Consider the following 21,417-nt stretch of genomic DNA (forward strand, 5'->3'; position numbering starts at 1 on the left):
AATAATAATAATAATAATAATAATAATAATAATAATAATAATAATAATAATAATCCAAGAATGATGAGAGGTAGCTTGTGAATAGTGTGAAATGGGCGGCATGAACTAGACAGAAGCTTGAACCCAGCAGTACCAAATGAAAGAAGATGACTGACTTAGTATGTATTTGTTTATATTTATTTGTTTGTTAATTTGTAATTACAGTATAACCCTCCTCTCCATCCTGTGACTGTTTCCTTTACCAAACTCAGATGATGGTGAATAGTACTGGGTGTGATGAATGTGATAATTCAGCTCTTGTCTATGTTTGGTTATCAGGGAGCTATAGGCACATCTTGCAGTTCTGGCCAGTAAGTCTTGACAAAAGCTTGGTAGGAATTTGGAAACCTCCAGAAATATTTTCCTACTTTAAAAGAGATACACATGTAGGGAAACAGTCCTCTCTCTTCTAGTGGTCTGGTTATGTCTTCCTGTTGTATTGGAAGTATAGCCAGCCCTACTGCATTAGGAGACAAATCTGAGGGCCTTTTTGAAAGTGCAGAAGGTGGAACCTGGCACTTGATGACCTTGTAAGGGCCTGTATTGAACCACCCTGGGATGATTGCCACACTCCTGGCTACTTTCTGTGTGACGTAGGGAGTGTGTTTCTTGTTGGAGCCACTTTAAAGTTTGTGTTTTTGTATTTAGTGACCCAAAGCATAATGCTGAGGTTCTTCCTTAATCCACTTGCCTGTCCTGCTGTACGGTTAAACAAAGACCATCTTGCGCAAAACCAGCCACTTAGAGATGGTAGCCAGCAGCCCAAACTTAAGTACAAGTTTAAAGGTTGCTTCTATAGGGGTTTTCACACATATTAGTATATCACTCTGCTCCCCCTTCCCACACCAAATATTTGGGATAATAGCTTTCACAGTATATCCTAATTTAACATAAAATTGAATAGTAAGCAGTAGCAAACTGAATTATTTTATTCTTTATTTTCTTATAACTCACTATAATAAGAGATAATGCATTGAGACAGCAATCTCTTCTATAGTCTCTTTGATAAGTGAGCAAATAAAGAAGGCAATAGATAAGGCTGCTGCTTTCCTTTATTGAGAGTTCTGTTACAAGTTTTCTTGTCAGAGCACTTAGTCTTTTTTTTTTTTTAAAACCACTGTTTGGCCTATTAACTCTAAATTCTTATTGGCTATCTCTTACATCTTTTTTTTCTTTATTTATTTATTTTTAATTTATTTATTTAATAAGGATTTCTGCCTCCTCCCCGCCACCGCCTCCCATTTCCCTCCCCCTCCCCCGATCAAGTCCCTCTCCCTCATCAGCTTGAAGAGAAATCAGGGTTCCCTGACCTGTGGGAAGTCCAAGGACCGCCTACCTACATCCAGGTTTAGTAAGTTGAGCATCCAAACTGCCTAGGCTCCCCCAAAGACAGTATGCATAGCACTTAGTCTTATAGTAGCTCTACAGGTCAAGTGTTGTTTGTTTTGTTTTTAGTTTTTTTCACATTTATTTCTTTATGTGTATGTGTGTGGACATACCTCCACACTGTAGATGTGAAGGTCAGAGGACAACCTTTGAAGTCAGTTCTCTCCCTTCTATGTTGTGGCTCCTAGAAGTTAAATTCAGGTCTTGAGCTTAGGGACAAGCACCTTTGTCTGCTCAGCCATCTCACTAGCTGAGACTGCAAGCATGCATCTTACCATCTGCTGCCATTCAAGCTTTGTATTTTGTTAGCTCCTAGCTCAGGTTCCTATGGAGGGTGCTCTGATTGATGCCATCGCCTCAGACATAAAGACTTCACTATGCGGGAGCCTTAACCTTTACAGACTTAGCTTCCATGCTCTACTATTTGAAACAAAGTGTTTCCAGTTATGATGGTGAAATTATAACTGCATGCGATCATTGTAAAGAGTAAGATATTATATGATGAGACTGGAGAGATCGCTCAATAAATAAAGTGCTTGCCAAACAAGTATGAGGACCAGAATTTGGGTCCCCAACACCCACATAAAAGTTAAGCAGGTATGGCGGTCTGCTTGTAATCTCAAAACTTGAGGAGGCAGAGATGGGATTTCCAGGAGTTTTAGTTGGGGTTTCTGTTGCTGTGATAATGATCATGACCAAAAGCAAGGGAGAGGAGAGGGCTTACTTTAGCCTATGCTTGTGGGTCACAGTCCATCACTGAGGAAGTCAGGACAGGAACTCAAGCAGAGGCCATGGAAGAGTGCTGCTTGCCAGCAGACTTACCTGCTTTTTTTTTTTTATGATGTCCAGGACCACCAGGCCAGAGCAAGCCTCACCCACAATGGGCTGGCTCTCCCACATCAATCACTAATTATGGAAATGTTCTATAGGCTTGCTTCCAGTCTGAGCTTATGATCAAATGAAGGGATTTTTTTTTTCATTTGCTATCCCCTCCTGTCAGATGACTCCAGCTGTGTCACATTGACATAAAAACTAGCCAGCATACCAGGGCAAGCTGACTAGTTAGACTAGTTAAGTCAACAAGCTCCAGGTTAAGCTCGAGACCCTGACTTAGTAAATACAGTGGAGAATAACTGAGGTAGACATACAAACCACCACAATGACTTATGTTAATATCTTGCCTCTACATACTCGTGAACACACATTCACACCTCCTGACATGTACAGTCATACAAAGGTAAGCACATATGCACGACTCACATACAAGTATATGGAAAAATATTTGCACTAGGTATTTACTCAAAAGTGGAGTATGTAATTAGTGAGCTGCCTGTCAGTAATTTCTAATATATTAGATTCAGAACATTCCTGTTGCCCTTCATGTTTGTTCCTGTTTTGTATTTTTAATATTTGGTAGTCAAGGTGAGGCAGTTACTCTTATCTGTACTTTAGAGTAGATATTATCTTCAATATGTAAGTAATCCTCACTTTATGACCCTTAGCCACTGGTCCATCTGCCAATGCTGTGTAGCTTTTCTGTAGATTGTTTAGTATTTTCTGTGTAGTTAGTCATGGCACCTATGAAGGGAGCTTCCTTTCTGATTTTCCTCCATGTTCCCCCTCTCCATCACTTCCTCCATATCTCTTCCTGTCTCTTTTCATCCCTCCCTTCATTCTTTCCTTTGTCTTTGTTCTGCCCTATAGTGCTGACTAGAGTTTCCAGTGTCTTACTGACTGCCACTGGGAAGATGGTATTTTCATCTTCTTTCCCGTCTTAGAGAAGGGCCCTTCTCCACTAAGTATGATGTAATCTGTGTGGATTACTTCTTAGCACCTGCCTCGTGATTCAGAATATACATACTATAGTGTGTGTGTATGCAGTCACATGATTCAGAATATACATACTTACAGTGTGTGTATGCAGTCCCATGTGCCATGTTGGCATGTGAAAGTTGGAGGACAACCTGCAGGAGTTGGTCCTGGAGATGGAACTCAGGTAGTTAGACTTAGCACCCATTTGCTGAACCATCTTGCTAGCCTAAGAGTTCAGAAATAATTAAAAAGTTGATATTTATCTGTGTATTTACCATTTGTCTATACTCCCCGTTGCTTTGTGGAGAATGAGTTATGTCAGGTACCATCAGCATTTCTCATAATGTCTTGTGATAGGGTCAGCTGCTGCGCATGTGTCTACGCTTCTCCTTCACTTCCCTGGGTGGTAGTTGTTGAGCTGTGTCTCTTCTCTGTGGCCTGCATGTTGTTCCATTGGCTCTGACTTGTCTTGTTCATCAGGGACTTCTGTCACTCTTGTCCTTGTCCCTCTGCACTTCAAGCATCTTTTTCTTTCTGCCTGCTTTTTAAATTTTTTATCTTAGTTTTAAGTAGTTAACATCATTCTACTAACAAATAACTAAAATTCTTCATACATATTAAGGATGCATGAGAAGGAGTCCTGTCCATCTTCCAGTTTCTTCTATATCCTCATTCTCTGTATTTCCCTTCCCCAGAGAATCTGTACATAGACAAAACCTTTATGTTTTTTTTAAAGTAATTTGGTCTGATAGTATTTTGTGTTATTGTTTACTATTAGTTCTCAATTTAAAAAATATAATATTAAAAGCCTTCAGAAAGACAATTATCATTACAAAAATTATGGTTTTCCCTGCCTCTTATGTTTGAGTAGATGAGTCAGGGCTTTGTGGTAACTGGACATGGTCTCATGATGTAAAACTCAGCACTCACTTTCCCTATTTTTTGTTTTTTGTTGAATAGTATCAGCGGTGCAGAATTTGGGACAAATTGCATGAAGAACACATCAATGCAGGGCGCACTGTTCAGGTAAGACTGCTGTGTATGGCAAATCTATAAAAAAGACAGTCTTGGGGAAATGAGCCTTTGTCTAAAGTACACATTTCAAGATGTCTGAGACAAGACAAGCATAGACAAAGTCTGTTTCTGTTCCACATGCTCCTGAGGCCATGGCAGGATTTTTAGTGCACCCATGTTTGATTCCATCTCATGAGGTCAGCTGTGGCATCACACTGGCTGGAAAGTGGCAGGTTTCGGATGTTTAGGACTTGTGGGTTTTGAGGTAGGGGTGTTGAGTTTACTCCTTCCTAGCTGACCCATTTTTGTGTATTTCTTGTTGTTTTACCATGAACTGCTGAGTCACCTTTCATGTTACCTAATTTTCCTTCAGGAATAACAAATTAACTTATGTTTTCAAAATCAATGCATTTTCCAAAAACCTTACAAAATTCACAGTATTTCCCAAGGTTGTATTAATTAATTGGTTGGTTAACATAATGCTACTTACAGTTTTAAACTTTTTTAAAAAAATTGCTTTGAAGGGTAAAAGTGTTTTAAATATCCCTTGAGCAAACATTTCTTAATTGTGTGTGTTCTTCATATAGGTTATGCAGCTGTGCTTGTAAGACACCAGCAGCTATAATTTGAGAGTTCCAGAATTCTATCTATGAAATATATTATCCATATTTAGTTATTTACTTTAAAAAATAAGTTCTAATTATTTTAAACTCGCTTTGGAAATAGTGTTATATTCAGGGTCTGTGAGGTGGTTCATCAGGTAAGAGGCACTGGCCACCGAGCCTGAGAGCCCAGGTTCCATCTCCAGGACCCAAGGTGGAAGGAGAGAGCTGACTCCAGCTGGTTGTCCTGTGACCTGCACGTGTGTGCTCTGGCACTCAGGCACACCCACACTCAATAAGTCCATAATTCTCTAAAAGCAGTACAGTAGAGGCAGAATCCTACGGTTCTCTATCTTATCCACTGTGAGGCCTTTGGCTCCCTTCCCGTGTTTCCTCATTATTACTGACGACCTCATGTAGCTGTGTGGTTTTGACGCCATCTCTTCACCCCTGCCGTGTGGGTGGAGCCCTAGCTTTCCACTTTGTTCTCCTGCCTCCCTTCTCCTGTATAATTGCATATGTGCAGTCCTTGGTTCAGTTAGTACTCAGCACCTCATTATTTTGATTATAAGGACATTATTTTCTTCCAAATCAAATAGTGAAATACAGTCCAGACCTTTACTTTTTTTTGAAGTTAATAACAACCTTATTTTTAATTACCTGGCTTTCTGTCTGTGTATTTTTGAGTTCTGTTAAGATGTTCCACATTAAAAAGACATTTAAAAAAGATGTTCCACATGTCTTATCATATTGCTGTCAATGATATTTTCATGAGTTTAGATCTATCTGTCCCGTTCTTTATTTTGGAAGTTCTCTCTCTAAGCCCTTCATCGCTCAGTTCCAGTGTGGACTCTGTCTGATGCATAGCTGCTGCCCTGAGCCTTCCCTGTGTCTATGCAGGATCTCTGAGTTTCATGGATCTTTAGTTTCCCTCCACTGTTGTATTGGTTAGCACACAGAGGTAAAGGGTTAAGTAGCTGTGTGTCTACAGCCCTCACTGTAGTTACACCAGGTGTAGAATTCCCTTTGGAACTGACTTTCAAGCATGAATGCTTTCCAGCTCTTTGTGTGATTTTTTTTCAAAATCTGAATCACCTGATTCCCCAGTCTTTGCAATGGACTTTTTTCCTCCTCGGGGCCTTTTGTACTCCTTTTATCCCTAGTACTCTGAATTTTAATGTGTTTTGTGTTGTATCTTATCATTTTCATCTCAAAATTAATTTTCTTTAGTTCTGTGAAATTTTATTTATTTATTTGCTTCTTTATTTGTATTTTGAGACAGGATCTCACTTGGGCACAGGTTGGCCAAGAACTCACTTTGTATCCCTGGGTGTCCTCAAACTTATGGCATCTTCTTGACAGCCCCCAAGTGCAGGGGCTGTAGGTGTGAGCTACCACACCTAGCCTTAATTCATTCTCATAGGCTCTCTCTTGAATATTTGAAGATATTTTGTTGTGGGACCTGAGGAGATGGCTCAGTAGGTAAAGTGACCACTGGGCAAGTATGAAAACCTGAGTTCAGATCCCCAGCACATGTAAAATGTGTAAAAAGTCAGTCAGGTGTGGCATGCATCTTGACCTTACTGAAGACAGGCAGATCCTTGGAACCTGCTGTCTAGCCACTTTAGACACTCAGTGAGCTTGGAACCCTGTCTCAAAAAATAAGGAAGAGAAGAATAGAGGAAGACACCCAACAGATGCTGACCTCTGCCCCACACAAAGGGTCACACATACTCAACATGTACAAATGTGTGCATACACTATTGTAACTCCCAGGCTGCCCTGGCCTGACAGCTGGCTGTTTGTTTGTTGACTATTTTTACATTTCATATGCAGAGCTGAATAGTTGCTACAGAGACTATATCGCCACAAAGTCTAAGTTGTGCACTACCTGGCCCTACAAAAAGGGTTGCCGGTCTTTGTTTCACTGAATGTGGGAACTCAGATTGCATGGTGCAGTGGTTAAAAACGAGCCTGGGAACTTGGGTTCAGTTCCCAGAACCCATATAAAAAGCTAGACACCATAGTGCATGTCCATGGTTCCAGCATTCCTACAGCAAAATGGAAAGCAAAGACAGGCAAGTTCTCTAGAAGATTTTAGGCTCACTAGTCGGAATAACTCTGTATCAGTGAACAAGAGAGACCTTCTTGCAAAACAGTGAAAGGCAAAAACCAACACCAGAGGTTGTTCTTTATCTCACACTCAAGCACATTTGACACACATAAGACAAACACATAGACACAAAAGGATATATATAGATATAGATATAGATATAGATATAAACATATATTTAAATTAGAATAGCTGCAATATAGTGAAAACTGAGATTGTATGGAGTGAATGCAAGATGTCCCTAGAAAAGATTCCAGAAGTGCAAGGAATAGACAGTAGCTTCAAATAAGATGGAGAAAAGCAGATTGGTTTGAGATTGAGATGCAAATACAACTTGTCTCTATGTTATGCTAGATGGTAACTAGATTACAGGCCGAAGGAAGAGGTGGCACTCGACTCTTCCCAGATCCCACATGCCATCAAGATTTAGTGTGGGTCCAGTGGTCCTGAGCACGTTAATGTTAATGAGATTATTATGACTAGTGTTTCTTACCGTCTTGACTGTTTAATGTTTTACTAACAATCATATGATTTGTTTGATATATTGACTGTATCAGAGAATTTGTGTACTGATTTTTAAAACCATGTTGACATTATTGGCCTCCATCTGGTATGAGAGATTTATGTGTGCCATTGAAGTAATGAGATCAAACTTGTTAGATTCTGGTGTTTGCTTACTGTATTCATCTCTGCTCTGGACTTAGCGTATAGGCTTGTTCATGGCTAGTTTGTGATTTAAAAAACATTTTTTTTTTTTAGAAACAAGTTATAGGTTTTCCAGGTTTATCTGAATTAGGCTTCTGTAAAACCCACCTTCTCAATTTGACTTGTCTTTTAAGACAAAGGACTTCTCATGTGATCTAATTTTTCAACCTTTTCTTTTATGTTTTATGCTTTTGGTATCATGTACAAGTAACTTTCTCCATACTCATAAACAAGATTTTGTTTCAAACTACTTCATTAATTTTGTTTTTGAGACAAAATGTTATGTAGCTCAGGTTGGCCATAAACCAACTATAGCTCTGAGGATGGCCCCAAACTCTTAACCATCCTAGTCTGTCTCCTGAGCCCTAGTAATAATAATACACACCACTGTACAGGGTACTAATTCATTTGGTCTTAGATACTTTATAGCATGTGTGTGTGTGTGTGTGTGTGTGTGTATGTGTGTGTTGACTTTCTTTTAATTTTTGGTTAATGTACAAATATAGTTAGTTTTCAAAATAGATAGATTTTTATAGCCAATTACTTTTAAAGTCTTATTATTTCTAATGATTTTTTTGTAGTGCCTTTGGATTTTCTTTCCTGGTTCAACTTTCTGAGACTCATTTTTTTTTGTCTTATAATATAACCATATTTTCAGATTCCTATTTTATTTTGATTACTTGCATTTTTTTTTTAAATCTGACTTACCACTTGAAAAAAGAGTTGCTTAAAAATAAGCTTGTTCAGCCTGGTGGTGGTGGTGGCGCACACCTTTACTCCCAGCACTTGAGGTAGCAGAGGCAGGTGGATCTCTGAGTTCGAGGCCAACCTGATCTACAGAGCAAGTTTCAGGATAGTCAGGGCCTCACTGAGAAACCTGACTTGAAAAAGTCAAGAGTCAGAGGGCAGGGGTTAGTGGGGACTCACGCCTTTAATCCTAAAACTCAGGAGACAGAGGCAAGTTGATCTCTTGAGTTCGAAGCCAGACTGCTCTACAGAGCGAGTTCCAAAACAGACTCCAAAGCTACAGAGAAACCCTATCTTGAAAAAAATAAAAACAAAACAAAAAAGAAAGAAGCCAAAAGGAAAAAACACAAAAAGCTTGTTTAAATATATCTTTTTAAAATTGTAACTTAATGCCAGAGAAATGGCTCAGTGAGCAAAAGCATTTGCTACCAAGCCTGATGACCTTAGTGATTCTTGTACCCTTCATGGCTGAAGGGGAGAACCAGCTGCCAGAACTGGTTGTTCTCCGACTGCATATGTGCATATGCATGTGTACTCATACACACACACTTAAAATACAAAAATAATTTAAACACTATATAAAACACAACAAGTCCTGTAAAATAATTCTTTTATTTAATTTTTTTCATACAGTATATTGACCATATTGCTTCCCTTTCCTCAACTCTTTCCCAGATCTTTCTCACCTCTCTACCAACTAGACTTTATATTTTCTCTCTCAAAAAATTTCAGTAAGAGAAAAACCAAGAAAATTAAACTAAATAAAAGACACACAGAAAACATGGAGTCAATTTTGTGTTAGCCAGTAACTTCTGGGCATGGGGCCTGCCCTGGGCAGTGGTTGATACACCCAGTGATGCTTTCTTGTGGGAAAACTGATTTTCCCTTTGCCAGCAGGTATCAATTGCAAATAGCTTCTTGGTTAAGGGTGGGACTTTATGTCCACTTCCCTTCTGTTTTTCTATTTTTCTGAATGTAAAATGTCATTATACTGTATTCAAATTATACATTTCTAATAGATTATATCATGTTTGCAATTGTTTGCTTTAAGAAAGTTACATACAGGGCTGGAGAGATGGCTCAGAGGTTAAGAGCATTGCCTGCTCTTCCAAAGGTCTTGAGTTCAATTCCCAGCAACCATATGGTGGCTCACAACCATCTGTAATGGGGTCTGGTGCCCTCTTCTGGCCTGCACGCATACATGGAAGCAATGCTGTATACATAATAAATAAATAAATATTAAAAAAAAGAAAGTTACATACAATTTCTGAACTTAAGTTTGCTCATCAAATTAGCATAATGGTACCTAACTCTGGGGATGATTGTAAGAGTGTCAGTCATATGTGCCAAGATCCTACACGGCCTATATAATAGCAGCAGATATTCAGTAAGTTAGTTTTAGATGGATTATGTAATCATATTACTTTTATCCAGTTTTCTGACCTGTCATATAAAAGCATAAAATGAATATTTTGGATGTGGATGTGTGTGCAGGCCAGAGGTCATTGTCTGGTGTCTTTCTCAGTCACCTTATTTTTTGAGACTGAGTCTCTCACTGACCTGGAGCCTGCCTATTTGGCTAGAGTCTCTGGCCAGCGAGCTACAGGGATTGTCCTGTCTCTGCCTCCTTAGTGCTGGCTCCCTGGCACATGTTCTGTGTCTGACTTTTTCATGTGTCTGCTGGGGATCTGAACTCATCTCTCCATGCTTGCATAACAAGCACATTACCAACTGAGCCGTCTCCACAGTCCTAAACTAAATATTTTGAAAAACTGTCTCTTGTCTGTCCTCTCTATCTTAACACACAGTGGGAACACTGATTGATAGCAGAAGTTATAAAAAGTATCTCTCAGTTTCTGCCTTGAGGGATCCCAGCTGGGTGACAATACAAGCCATCAGTTCAGTATCTGTGTAGAGGTTTAGAGCTTCTGGAAGAGTAAATTAAAGTCAGTGTATGAGTAGCTGTGAAATGTGTTATAAAAATTAGCTCTCTGGATTCTGGATAGTAGGTATTTTTTTAGATAAAAGAAACCAGAAGAACAGAGACATTTAGTGCTTGTCTAAAAAATATTTTTAAAGGAACTTGAGAGACTTGTTGTTGAAGCAGTAAGTGACAGTGTAGGAGGAGGCCAGGTCTCAGTGCTCTAGTGGCTTAGTTAGACACCATTGCACAGTGGTACTCAATCTGTGGGTCATGGCCCTTTCACAGGGTTGCCTAAGACCATTTGCCTATCAAATGGCCAAGGCAGTTTCTTTGTTTTGTGACCAGAAGACCCTCCCACATCAGAGAACCACTGCCATAGTGAGACCCGATTCCCATGTTTATTCATATTTTCTCTATAATCTCTTACTGTTAACTCAACTAGATAGGCACTAAAGTATGGCCCTTAACATATAATAGTAGATGTTCATTAAATACTTGAATAAATGAATTAAGCCCTTTTTCCCCTTTGACGTTTTAGTCTCCTTGCCTGCTCTCTCCATCCCTATGCTAGAAATTGAACCAGAGTGCTATGCAAGCCAGGCAAGTTCTCTTCTACTGATCTCTGCCCCAGCTGTGATTTCAATCTTTAATACTTGGTTTTTAGTTTATATAGGTATATGAGGCCATATATAAAATTTTTGGTACTGGTTGATACTAAAACTTGTGTAATGTCATACTACTATCAATAACCTTTATGAGGTAAACAGTGCAAATAAAGAATAGTCCAGATTTATTTTAATTAAATAGTTATGACTCTGGAGCCCTTAGCAGTAAATTATACTATGTCTAGAGTGTGTTTGCTGTGGTATTTAAATGTTTACCACTGGACTTGTGCTCGTGTTTGTAAAGAAATCTGATTAATTATTATGATACCAAATGTTTTCTGCTGTACACAATTTGCTCTCAAAATTGCATGTTATAAAAACACATTAGGAATCCTAAATCAATATTTAATGAAGGCAAATATATGCATAGCCACTCATCTTTTAATCATCAAATACATAATTAGCCATTTTTTCAGAATTCTCAATTAACTTAGAATAATTGCTTTTTACAATTATCATCCATATAGAGAGGTATATGTTTGACTGTAACCCAAGCTTTAGACAGGAATTTGGAGATATTTCTGAATAAAGTGGGAGAAAAGAGCTAGTTATTAATTTAGTTATTAATCCGAACAGGTGGGGATATGTTTTTTTTAAAGTTTGGGCATAGTTTATAGTTTATATTTGTATATTGCAAAGCTTGTTAAATACTGAGTTGATGAACTTACCTTTTTTAAAGCTTGCTATCCTTATGGCCTCATTGCTCTAATTTGTGCATATTTCTGCAGATTTATTATTATTATTATTATTATTATTATTATTATTATTATTATTATTATTATTACTAGATGGGGTCTTCTGCACAGGCTGACCTGGAACTTCTATGTGGGTGAGAATGATTATGAATTCCCTATCCTTTTGCCTCCATCTCTGAGTACTGGATTATAGGAACACTCACCACTGGTTTATGCCATGATGGTATTGAACTAGGTTCATGTGTGAATACTGGATTATAGGAACACTCACCACTGGTTTATGCCATGATGGTATTGAACTAGGTTCATGTGTGTAAACCCTTTCTGTCATTTCAGGGTTTAGCATTCCTGCCTTTTGGTCTTAATATTAGAAGAACAGAAATATTTTATCATCCCCATTTTCTCAGTGTTATTGTAGACACTGGAAAAAGTTAGAAGCAAAAGAAAAGAAAATCCTTCTCCTATATATCTTGTATTTGGGGTAGTGGCAGGGAGAAAGAATCAAGAGATTTTATTTTTATTTTACATTTTATTCTTTTTTTCTGGTTCTGGAGACTGAACCCAGGACCTTACTTGCCAGACAAGTACTCTACTACAAAACTGTATCCCCAGCGCAAAGTGTTTATCTTTAACAACAGTTTGTAACTGTCCATATTTGTACAGTGTGATTTTTTTCAGTGAATTTATTTTTATAAGTGTGGGTGTTTTGTCTGCGTGTATGTCTGTGCACCATATGCATTCTGTAGCCACAGAGACCAGAAGAGAGCATTGGATCCCTGGGACTGGAGTTGTGAGTAGCCATGTGGATGCTGGAAACTGAACCCGGGTCCTCTGCAAGACCATCCAGTGCTCTTACTCCCTGGGCCGTTTCTTCAGCCCCGAGTAGGATGTTTTAAGGGGGTGTGTTGATGTGGTGATGCATTCAGGCAGTTCTGTCACCTGAAACTTTTGTCATTTTGCTGTGGTGACAGCATTCACAATCCTCTAGCTGTTTGGACACATACCAGAAAGTGTGGTAAGTGTAGTTCCCCTGCTGGACAAGAGCACCAGAACATACTAGAACTGTAGTTTTGTGCTTGTTGAACAACCTCTCTACCCTTTCCTCATCCTCTCCCTCAGCTTCTGGTAACCATTATTCTACACTCGGCTTCTATGAGAGCAGCTGTTTTAGATTCTGATGTCAATGAGATCATTTAGCATTGCTCCTTCTGTGCTTGGCATAGTGTCCTCCAGACTCATCTACACTGCAAACCAAAGCTTTTATTACTTTTTTTTTTGGTGGGGGGGGTGTGGTTTCCAGTTTTCTGTATATCTGCCACCAGGTTTTCATTACCTACTCACCGTTGACTAACCCTTAAATTGACTTTATATGTTGGCTTTGCAGACAGTGCTGTGGATAGCATAGAAGGACAGAAACCTCTTTGACAAACTGATTTTATTTCCTTTACATATATACCTTTAAGTGGAATGCTGGATCACAGGGCAATCATTTTTGTGTGGGAACCTCTGTGCCATTTTCCATAATTGATGTACTAATTTAGATTTCCACACCAAGTATCCATATTTAATTTCTTTTTATTAATGAATGGCATTGCATTATGTGAATATAGCATAGTTTATCTGTTTAGCTGTTAATGGACAGTTGGATTGTTTATTGTTTTGTGGAATCTTCCTCAGCCCATCTTTGTGCCTTGTAAGGTGTCCTCCCATTGCCTTTGCCGCTCTCCTTTTGTCACAGCTTTGGGGACTCTCACTGGACATGGTGCATTGTCTTCTCTGTCATGTTCTTTCAGTTTGTTGAGCACCTTTGACCTCTCAGTTTACTGTTGCATTGATTTGGAGAATTTTCTGCCTTTATTTCCTTCTTAATATGCTCTTCTGTCCCCTTTCCTCCCTCGTCCAAGAACTCCAGATGCATGTGCCTTTGCTTTACTGTCACCACACAGCTGACTAATGCTGTTAAAAAGGTGCTTCCTTTTCTGTTTTCATTTTGAGTGACACCCAATGCTCTGCCTTTGTTTACTGTCTCTGGTGGTAGTGTGTCATCTGTCACTATTTCTTTTAATCTTTTAAGATGAGTCTTTCTCCAGCCTTGTATGGATTCCTCACTTTGAGGTTCTAATTCATTTCTCACCGAGCACTGCTTTAACAGTAGCTCCTGGGCATCTCCAGGGGTACAGTGTTTCTTTTCTCCCCAGTGCTCTAGTCTCAGGACTCTGCTGTCTTTGGAAAACAGGATAAGCCAACCAGTCACTAAGGTTTTGAAACTGCAAGTAGAGTAGGCTTAATACTGTTCTTCTCTGGAGTAAGGAATATTAGCATTAAGAAAGATTTTTGTGGCCAATTTTTACAAGGAAGTGAAGGTGCTGGAAACTGTGTAAGTCACTGGAGAACCAACATGTCCTTTATAGAAATGTCCTCAGCCCCTCTTCTCCACAGACATGGAACTTGTTGGGAGCAGACTGGTCAGGAGATTTCAGAGCTCATTTGGGAGATACTGCCTGTAGGGAGTCTGCCCAGTTCTGTAAGCTACACAGATGCAGAAACGTATAACCAGTCAAGGACTCGGTAAATGTAAAGTTTGCCTTTCATGGTCTTACTAGGAGGCAGGGGATCACTGGCTCTACTTTTTTATTTCCAAAAAGGGTGTTTGGGTAGGGGAGAAGCAATAGAAAGGGATGATAATGAGGCAAACAGATAACAGTTCAGAGGGAGGGAATAACAGGGAGAGAGCAGGGGAGGAAGCAAATGGCAGGTAAGAAGCAGCTTCCTAATTGGTGTGGATAGAAAGGAAGTTACTCTAGGTTATTGTGAGTTCAGAGAAATTTAACTTGATTTTTTTTTTTGCTTTAAAATATTTATGAGATTAATCTGGACTCTTTATCTTTGACCTCTGTCCTAATTGGCATAGGGTAGGATGGGGCGAATGACATCTAAGGCATCATGCTGTCTCCCTCTGGGAAGGACAGATGCTGCTACCTCACTTGGCCCCGTGCTTTCACCCAGTGTGAAAGCTAGTTTGGCCCAGTGCTGTTAAATATGGAAACGATGAGGTGTCCTGTTGCTGCTGAAGTGCAGACCAAGAGGGCTTTGTGTTTGGTACGTCCTGCTTCCCTACGACGGTTTTTCAGAGACAACACCAAGCCACTCCTTTGTGAAGCCTATCCACATCTCTGTAGTGACACAGATTTCCTTTGGGCATGTTTCTTACCCCCTTGCAATTTTGAAATTTTCCTCAATACAGAACCAAAAGCAAAACAGGAGCTAAATGGTTCTGCTCTCTTCATCATCTGTTAGCATTACACCATCTGCCCCAAAGCAGTGGGCCCGAGGCTTCTCTCTTGTTCTTGCTGTACATGTATTTTTATACCCTCTTATTGTTCCTAACTTTTCCACCAGCCCCCGCTCATTCTGGGCTCTTACTTGCATGATTCTCCTTGTTTCACACCACTCTTGGGTTCACTTGACTTTCCTCCCTCCCTGCCCCTTTCTGGTAAGTGTCTCAAGATTCTGAATTTCCCACCCCGAACTGCAATCATAGCTGATTCCTTAGATGTCACTATCTTTTCTTATGTGGGATTTATTTACCCTTATAATATGTCTTAAGTTCACTTTTTAGAAGGTGAAACCCTTTCTTTCTTTCTTTCTTTCTTTCTTTCTTTCTTTCTTTCTTTCTTTCTTTTTAAATCTTATCACAATAATTTATGCTTGTGGTATTATACAGCTTTTTTCTTTGAAGCTGATAAAATTAACTTTCCTGGGACTCACAAACTTCAGTATTCCTTTTGCTGACTATCAGTCACTCCATGCTGATGTGTGCCTTCTCACAGAGCTTCTCCCTACAGCACGGGTTTATGTTGGTAGGTCAGAATTCAACTCCAAGAAGTAGTCCTTTCATTACTTCTCCCACCCAATGAAAGAAAAAAGATTCATGGGCTAATAACTCACATACCTCCACAGGTTAGATTTCCACTGCATCATGTTTTCAACTAGATAGATAGATAGATAGATAGATAGATAGATAGATAGATAGATAGATAGATAGAGATAGATAGATATAATCATATCTATAACCAACCTTAGGTTGGTTATCACTTAGATAAATATAAATTTATTTTTTAAAAACATTAAACTCTGAACCATATTAAATGTACTATAGAACACTTAAACCATAAATATACTCCTAAATAATTACACTTAGTATATTTGGTACTCTTTATGTACCAAAATGGAGAGCTGCGAGCATTCTAGAAGGCCCTGTGGCCTCATCTCGGTTACCACCACCTTTGACCAGAGTCATCACCATCCTGACTTTTATGGCAAACACTTCCCATCTTCTCTGTTTAAATTTGCCACCAAACGACTCCTTCAGACAGCAGTTTGATTGTTGTTTAACATGGGGAAGGAACAGGCAGGAGAGTTTTTTTTTAAATATACATTTAATTTATTTAATAGTAGCTAGGTGCCTACAATCTCTAGAAGGTAGAAGGAGGTAGAAACAGGAGAATCAAGAGCTCAAGGCCAGCCTCGGCTCCATAGCAAAATTGAGGCAATCCTGGACTAGATGAGACCCTATCCCAAAAAACAAGAAAAAAAAATTAATTTTTTTTTTTTTTGGTTTTTCGAGACAGGGTTTCTCTGTAGCTTTGGAGCCTGTCCTGGAACTCCCTTTGTAGACCAGGCTGGCCTCAAACTCACAGAGATCCACCTGCCTCTGCCTCCCGAGTGCTGGGATTAAAGGCGTGCGCCACCACCACCCGGGTACAAAATTAATTTTTATGTGACCATTTAGGCTTTGATTTTTATCAGTTTGATAAATTATAGTTTTGTAGAAATTTCTCCATTTTATCTAATTTTTCTAACTTATTGACATAAATTTATTCATAATTCCTTTTGGTTTTGTTTTCAAGACAAGGTCTCTCTGTGTGTAGCCCTGTCTCCCAGAACTCTCTCTCTGTAGATCAGACTGGCCTTGAATTTAGAGATCCATCTGCTTCTGCCTCTGCCTCCTGAGTGCTGGGATTAAAGGTGTGCACCACCACGTCTGGCTTATTCATAATTTCTTATTATCGTTTTAATTCTTTTAGATTTTGTAGTGATGCCCCCTTTCGGTAATTCGTGTCTGCTTTTAAAACAACTTTTGTGAAGCTTATGGGTTTTAACTCTTCCCAAAAGCAGTTCTGTTTTGTTAATCTGTGTACCCATTTCTTTGTCTAAGTTTTACTCACATCTGTGTCCTTCTCTCCTTTTTACGTTTGCCTTTGCTTTTGTATTTCTTGCAGGTTCTTGAGATGGATATTTAGCTTGCTAATTTGTATCCATTCTTTTTTTTGTTTTTCAAATAAAAGAAAAGCCCAGAGAAAGCTGTATATGTCAACTGCTTGGAGGGGAGGCTTAGAATAGACAAGAGGATGGTTGCTCATGGGTAAGGGAACACAAATTGTTAGGAAATTTAAAAGCATGTGTAGGCTCTGTCAAGCATCTGAAAGGAAAAGACAGAAGAGAAGAAAAAGGAAAGGGAACTGTCTTAGTCAGTGTTCTGTTGCCGTGAAGAAACTCCATGACCAAGGCAACTTTTGTAAGAGAAAGAATTTAATTGGGTGTTAGTCTACCGTCATGATGTGGGGAGCATGGCGAATGTAGGCAGACATGGTTCTGGAAAGGCTGATTTGCAGGAGCAAGAGAGAGAGAGGAAGAAAGGAGAGCCACTGGGCCTTAAAGCCTACCCCCAAGTGACAACACCTTCTCCAACTAGGCCACATCTTCTCCAACTGGGCCACACCTAATTCTTCTCAAGTAGGGCCACCCCTGGATGACTAAACATTCATATATATGAGCCCATGGGGACAATTCTTATTCAAAGATATACATATATATCTTTGGAGAAGTATACTCCTAACTCTTTTACGGAGCACTACAACTTTTAATATGTATTACTTTTCTTTGCATTCAGGCCATAGGATTTTAATTTTCATTGTGACTTCTTTCTTTACCTGCAGACTATTTAGAAATATCTTTCTTACTTCTATATATAAATAAATATATTTTAATTAATGATTTCAAATTTAACTTAATTATGCTCAGAGTACATGCAGTCATTGTTTTTGAAATTTGTGAAAGTTGCTTTAACATTGTTTTTTATGCTTATATTTTTAGTATATGGGTTAATGTTCTAAGCAACTTATATCAAGCTGTGTTAACTTTCTTATTCAAACACTTTATACCTAATATACCCTTGCCACTTGTTTTATTAATTACTGTGTATTTTTAAGACCTTTTTCTATGACTGTGAATTTAATTAAAACTTTGGGCTGGGGAGATGGCTCAGTGGATAAAGCATTTGCCACTTAAGCATAAGGACCACAGACAGGCAGGCAGGGTGGCACCTGTCACCACAGCACTTGGGCGGCAGAGACAGGGAATGCCTAGAACAAGCCGTCTGGCTAGACTCGCTGGAATAGTGTACTCCAGGTTAAGTCAGAGACCCTGCCTCAGAAAATGAAGAAAACTACAAAGAAAGACACTTGCTATCAAATTTGTGCCCTCCACATGCATGTGTTTCGTTACCACATGCACCCACACACATCCGAACTCACACATATACATATAGAAAGGAAACAATTTGTAGTTCTGTCAGCTTTCGTATGATATGTATTCCATCTGTGTTGTTATATATTTCTGAAGAGAATCTTATTATAAAGTGGTTCTCTATTTCTGGTAATGTGTTAGCTTTAAAGTCTGTTTATCTGACAGTAATGTTGCTGTAGTCATTCATGGGAGAGGGATGCTAGGGTTTATGTGATTTTTTTTTTTTACTCTTTTCATTTGAACCATTTTGTTTTTATGTTTAAATGTATCTCTTTTGTTTGTTTATCCAATCTTAAAATAATCTTTATTTTATAAAAATATTTAATTTATATTTGATATAATTATTGGTTATATCATTTGTTCTTTATGTGCTTTTTTAATATTTTATTTTTATTTTATATGTAGAGTGTATGTCTGTACACCACATGCATGCTGCACACATGGAACCCAGTAGAAGTCACCAGGTCCTCTGGTACTGGAGTTTGAGAGAGTTATTATCTGCTGTGTGAATGCTGGGAATTGAACCTGGGTCTTCTAGAAGAAGCAGCTACTGCTCATAACTTCTGAGCCATCTTTTTAGCCTCTATTACATGCTTTTATCTTTTGATTTGTTGGTTCTTTTTTCATTTTATCTTTACTCATTTTGAAATTGTTTACTTTTATCAGAAATTATATCTGTGACCTAACCATACAGATCATGTGGGCCTTAGAATATTTTAGTTCCGTGTGTCCCACAGTGCTAGTTGTACAGCATTTATAGTGTAGCAGTCACATGTAATAAAGGAAAGATGACTATATGAATTCAAAGTTTGAGGGCATGGGTTCTAAATATGTTAGATTTGGCCAGCCAAGAGAGATGAGGGAAATTGAAAAACTGTATGCCTCTGTGGTAGACAATATGTACTAATTTGCATTCAAAACCACTGTAGCAAATTATTTTAAGAAATAGGTCTTACCTTGAGAGATGGTGATGGTAATATTTCCTTTTTTCATTCATAGCAACTCCGCTCCAATATTCGAGAAATGGAAAAGCTTTGCTTGAAAGTCCACAAGGATGACCTGGTTCTTCTGAAGAGGATGATTGATCCTGTTAAGGAAGCAGCAGCAGCAGCCACAGCAGAGTTTCTCCAGCTCCACTTGGAGTCTGTTGAAGAACTCAAGAAACAATTTAATGAGGAAGAAGCTTTATTACAGCCTTCTCTGACCAGATCCACGACTGTTGGTGGTAACATGTCTTACTCTTGATCCTAGTGGTGGCGTTAGCTAATGCCCCTCTCCTCAGGTAGAAGGAACACAGAGAGGCCTTGTACGTTCCTAAACAGACCAGATATGTGCACCCTGGAAATTTTGCAAGATAAAATTGTGTGGATTGGAACTTTAAGTACCTGCTTGCCCATGTGTTGAAGTAGAAAGCTAAAGTTACTACTAAAAATAGTGTTGTCCTTGTGTGTGGTGTGTGCCTCTCTCCTCTCCAGTGTGGGACAAGCTGGTTGTGGATTTGGTTGTTTTTACTCTTTGCTCTTTGAGGGGCCCACCACCTTGCTTCCAGATAAATACACAGAGACTTAGTCTTACTTACAAATGCCCAACCTTGGTTTGGCTTGTTTCTAGCCAGCTTTTCATAACTTAAATTATCCATCTACCTTTTGCCTCTGGTCTTTTACCTCTCGCTATCTCTGCATTTCTTTCTCTCCTTCCTATTCTGTGACTGGCTGGTAGCTGGTCTTTCTCTCCTTCCTATTCTGTGACTGGCTGGTAGCTGGTCTTTCTTTCCTCCCTATTCTGTGACTGGCTGGTAGCTGGTCTTTCTTTCCTCCCTATTCTGTGACTGGCTGGTAGCTGGTCTCTCGCATCCTCCTCTCCTCCTCCTTTCACACCTCGCTCTTCTACTTATTCTCTCTGCCTGGCAGCCCCCTCCCCATCCTTTCTCCTACCTCGCTTTTGGCAATCTTTATTAGACCATCAGGTGTTTTAGGCAGGCAAAGTAACACAGCTTTACATCATTAAACAAATGTTCCACAGCATAAACAAATGTAACACATCTTCAACTATATTCTCCAACATGTTTGGGAGCTGTTCTTATTAGCTGCTCTGGCGTCACACACTGGTAGGTCTCTCTCCACTGTCCATTCTCTGAATATAACTAACAAGTGAAAAATCTGTGGTGGAATCATGATGTCAACTTTTGTGAACTGATATTTTAAGAAACAGCCTTATGAAAACAGTGTTATTATCATTTCTAAGGATGTACTTGATAATCTTTGGTGACACTGTGCTAGTATCTTTTATGCAGAAAAAATTGGCTTAATATGTCATAATACTTAAAAGCAATTGTTTTCTGTTTAGTTGGGTGGTTTGGACTTAAATCTTATAAGTACTGAGTAGAATAACTAGTAAGGTTTCTGTACTTGAGTACAGCCTTAAAAATTTTTTTACTCACCAAAAATTAAACTTGTAAAGTATGTTGGCTTTATTTTGCAACTCTTGACCTTATTTCATTTTCTGTTATAATTGTTTATCATTTATTTTTAATTGATTCCATTTCCTTCCATTTTATATCTCTTAAGAGACTTTTAATCCTTATGAAAAATATGAACTACAAATCAGCTAGAAATTAAGTGGAAACTTGGGTATACTGTACCTGGGCAGAATTCCTTTTTTAAATCTTGTATTGTTTCCACTCCTTATCCCTAAATTTATATTATTTAAAATGTATATTTATTCATTGCTAATGATTCAGTACTTTGCAAAGGAATGCCAACACATTTAGGTAGCTTGGCGTTTCTATCGCCTTTGTACCTTACACAGTACTTTACACATACTGAACTGTTCATAGATGTATTACAAATAAAAACAAATACGCAAATATATATTAGGGACAGTTTGTCACTTGAGATATGCTGCAATAGAGCTGGCACAGTGCTACATACGTGTAATCTCAGCACTTGGGAAATTGGACTAGGGTGAGCTACTGAGAGTTCAAGGTCATCCAGGGTACACAAGCAAGCTTTTTCCTATAAAACTAAATGCTTGGGGCTGGAGAGATGGCTCAGTGGTTAAGACCATTGCCTGCTCTTCCAAAGGTCCTGAGTTCAATTCCCAGCAACCACATGGTGGCTCACAACCA

The 21,417-nt window shown here is 38.9% G+C and overlaps 1 protein-coding gene across 1 annotated transcript in view; it reads left to right on the plus strand.

Moving 5' to 3' along the window:
- Stx17 (syntaxin 17) overlaps window positions 1-21,417 on the plus strand; it is a 47,029-nt gene that overhangs the window by 10,435 nt on the left and 15,177 nt on the right. The window contains exons 3-4 of the mRNA XM_005362161.2: window positions 4,198-4,263; window positions 19,290-19,515. Of these exons, the coding sequence (XP_005362218.1) occupies window positions 4,198-4,263; window positions 19,290-19,515 (292 nt within the window). The remainder of the gene's footprint in view (window positions 1-4,197; window positions 4,264-19,289; window positions 19,516-21,417) is intronic.

This window comes from Microtus ochrogaster, linkage group LG5 (assembly GCF_000317375.1).
Source record: "Microtus ochrogaster isolate Prairie Vole_2 linkage group LG5, MicOch1.0, whole genome shotgun sequence".
NCBI lineage: Eukaryota > Metazoa > Chordata > Mammalia > Rodentia > Cricetidae > Microtus > Microtus ochrogaster.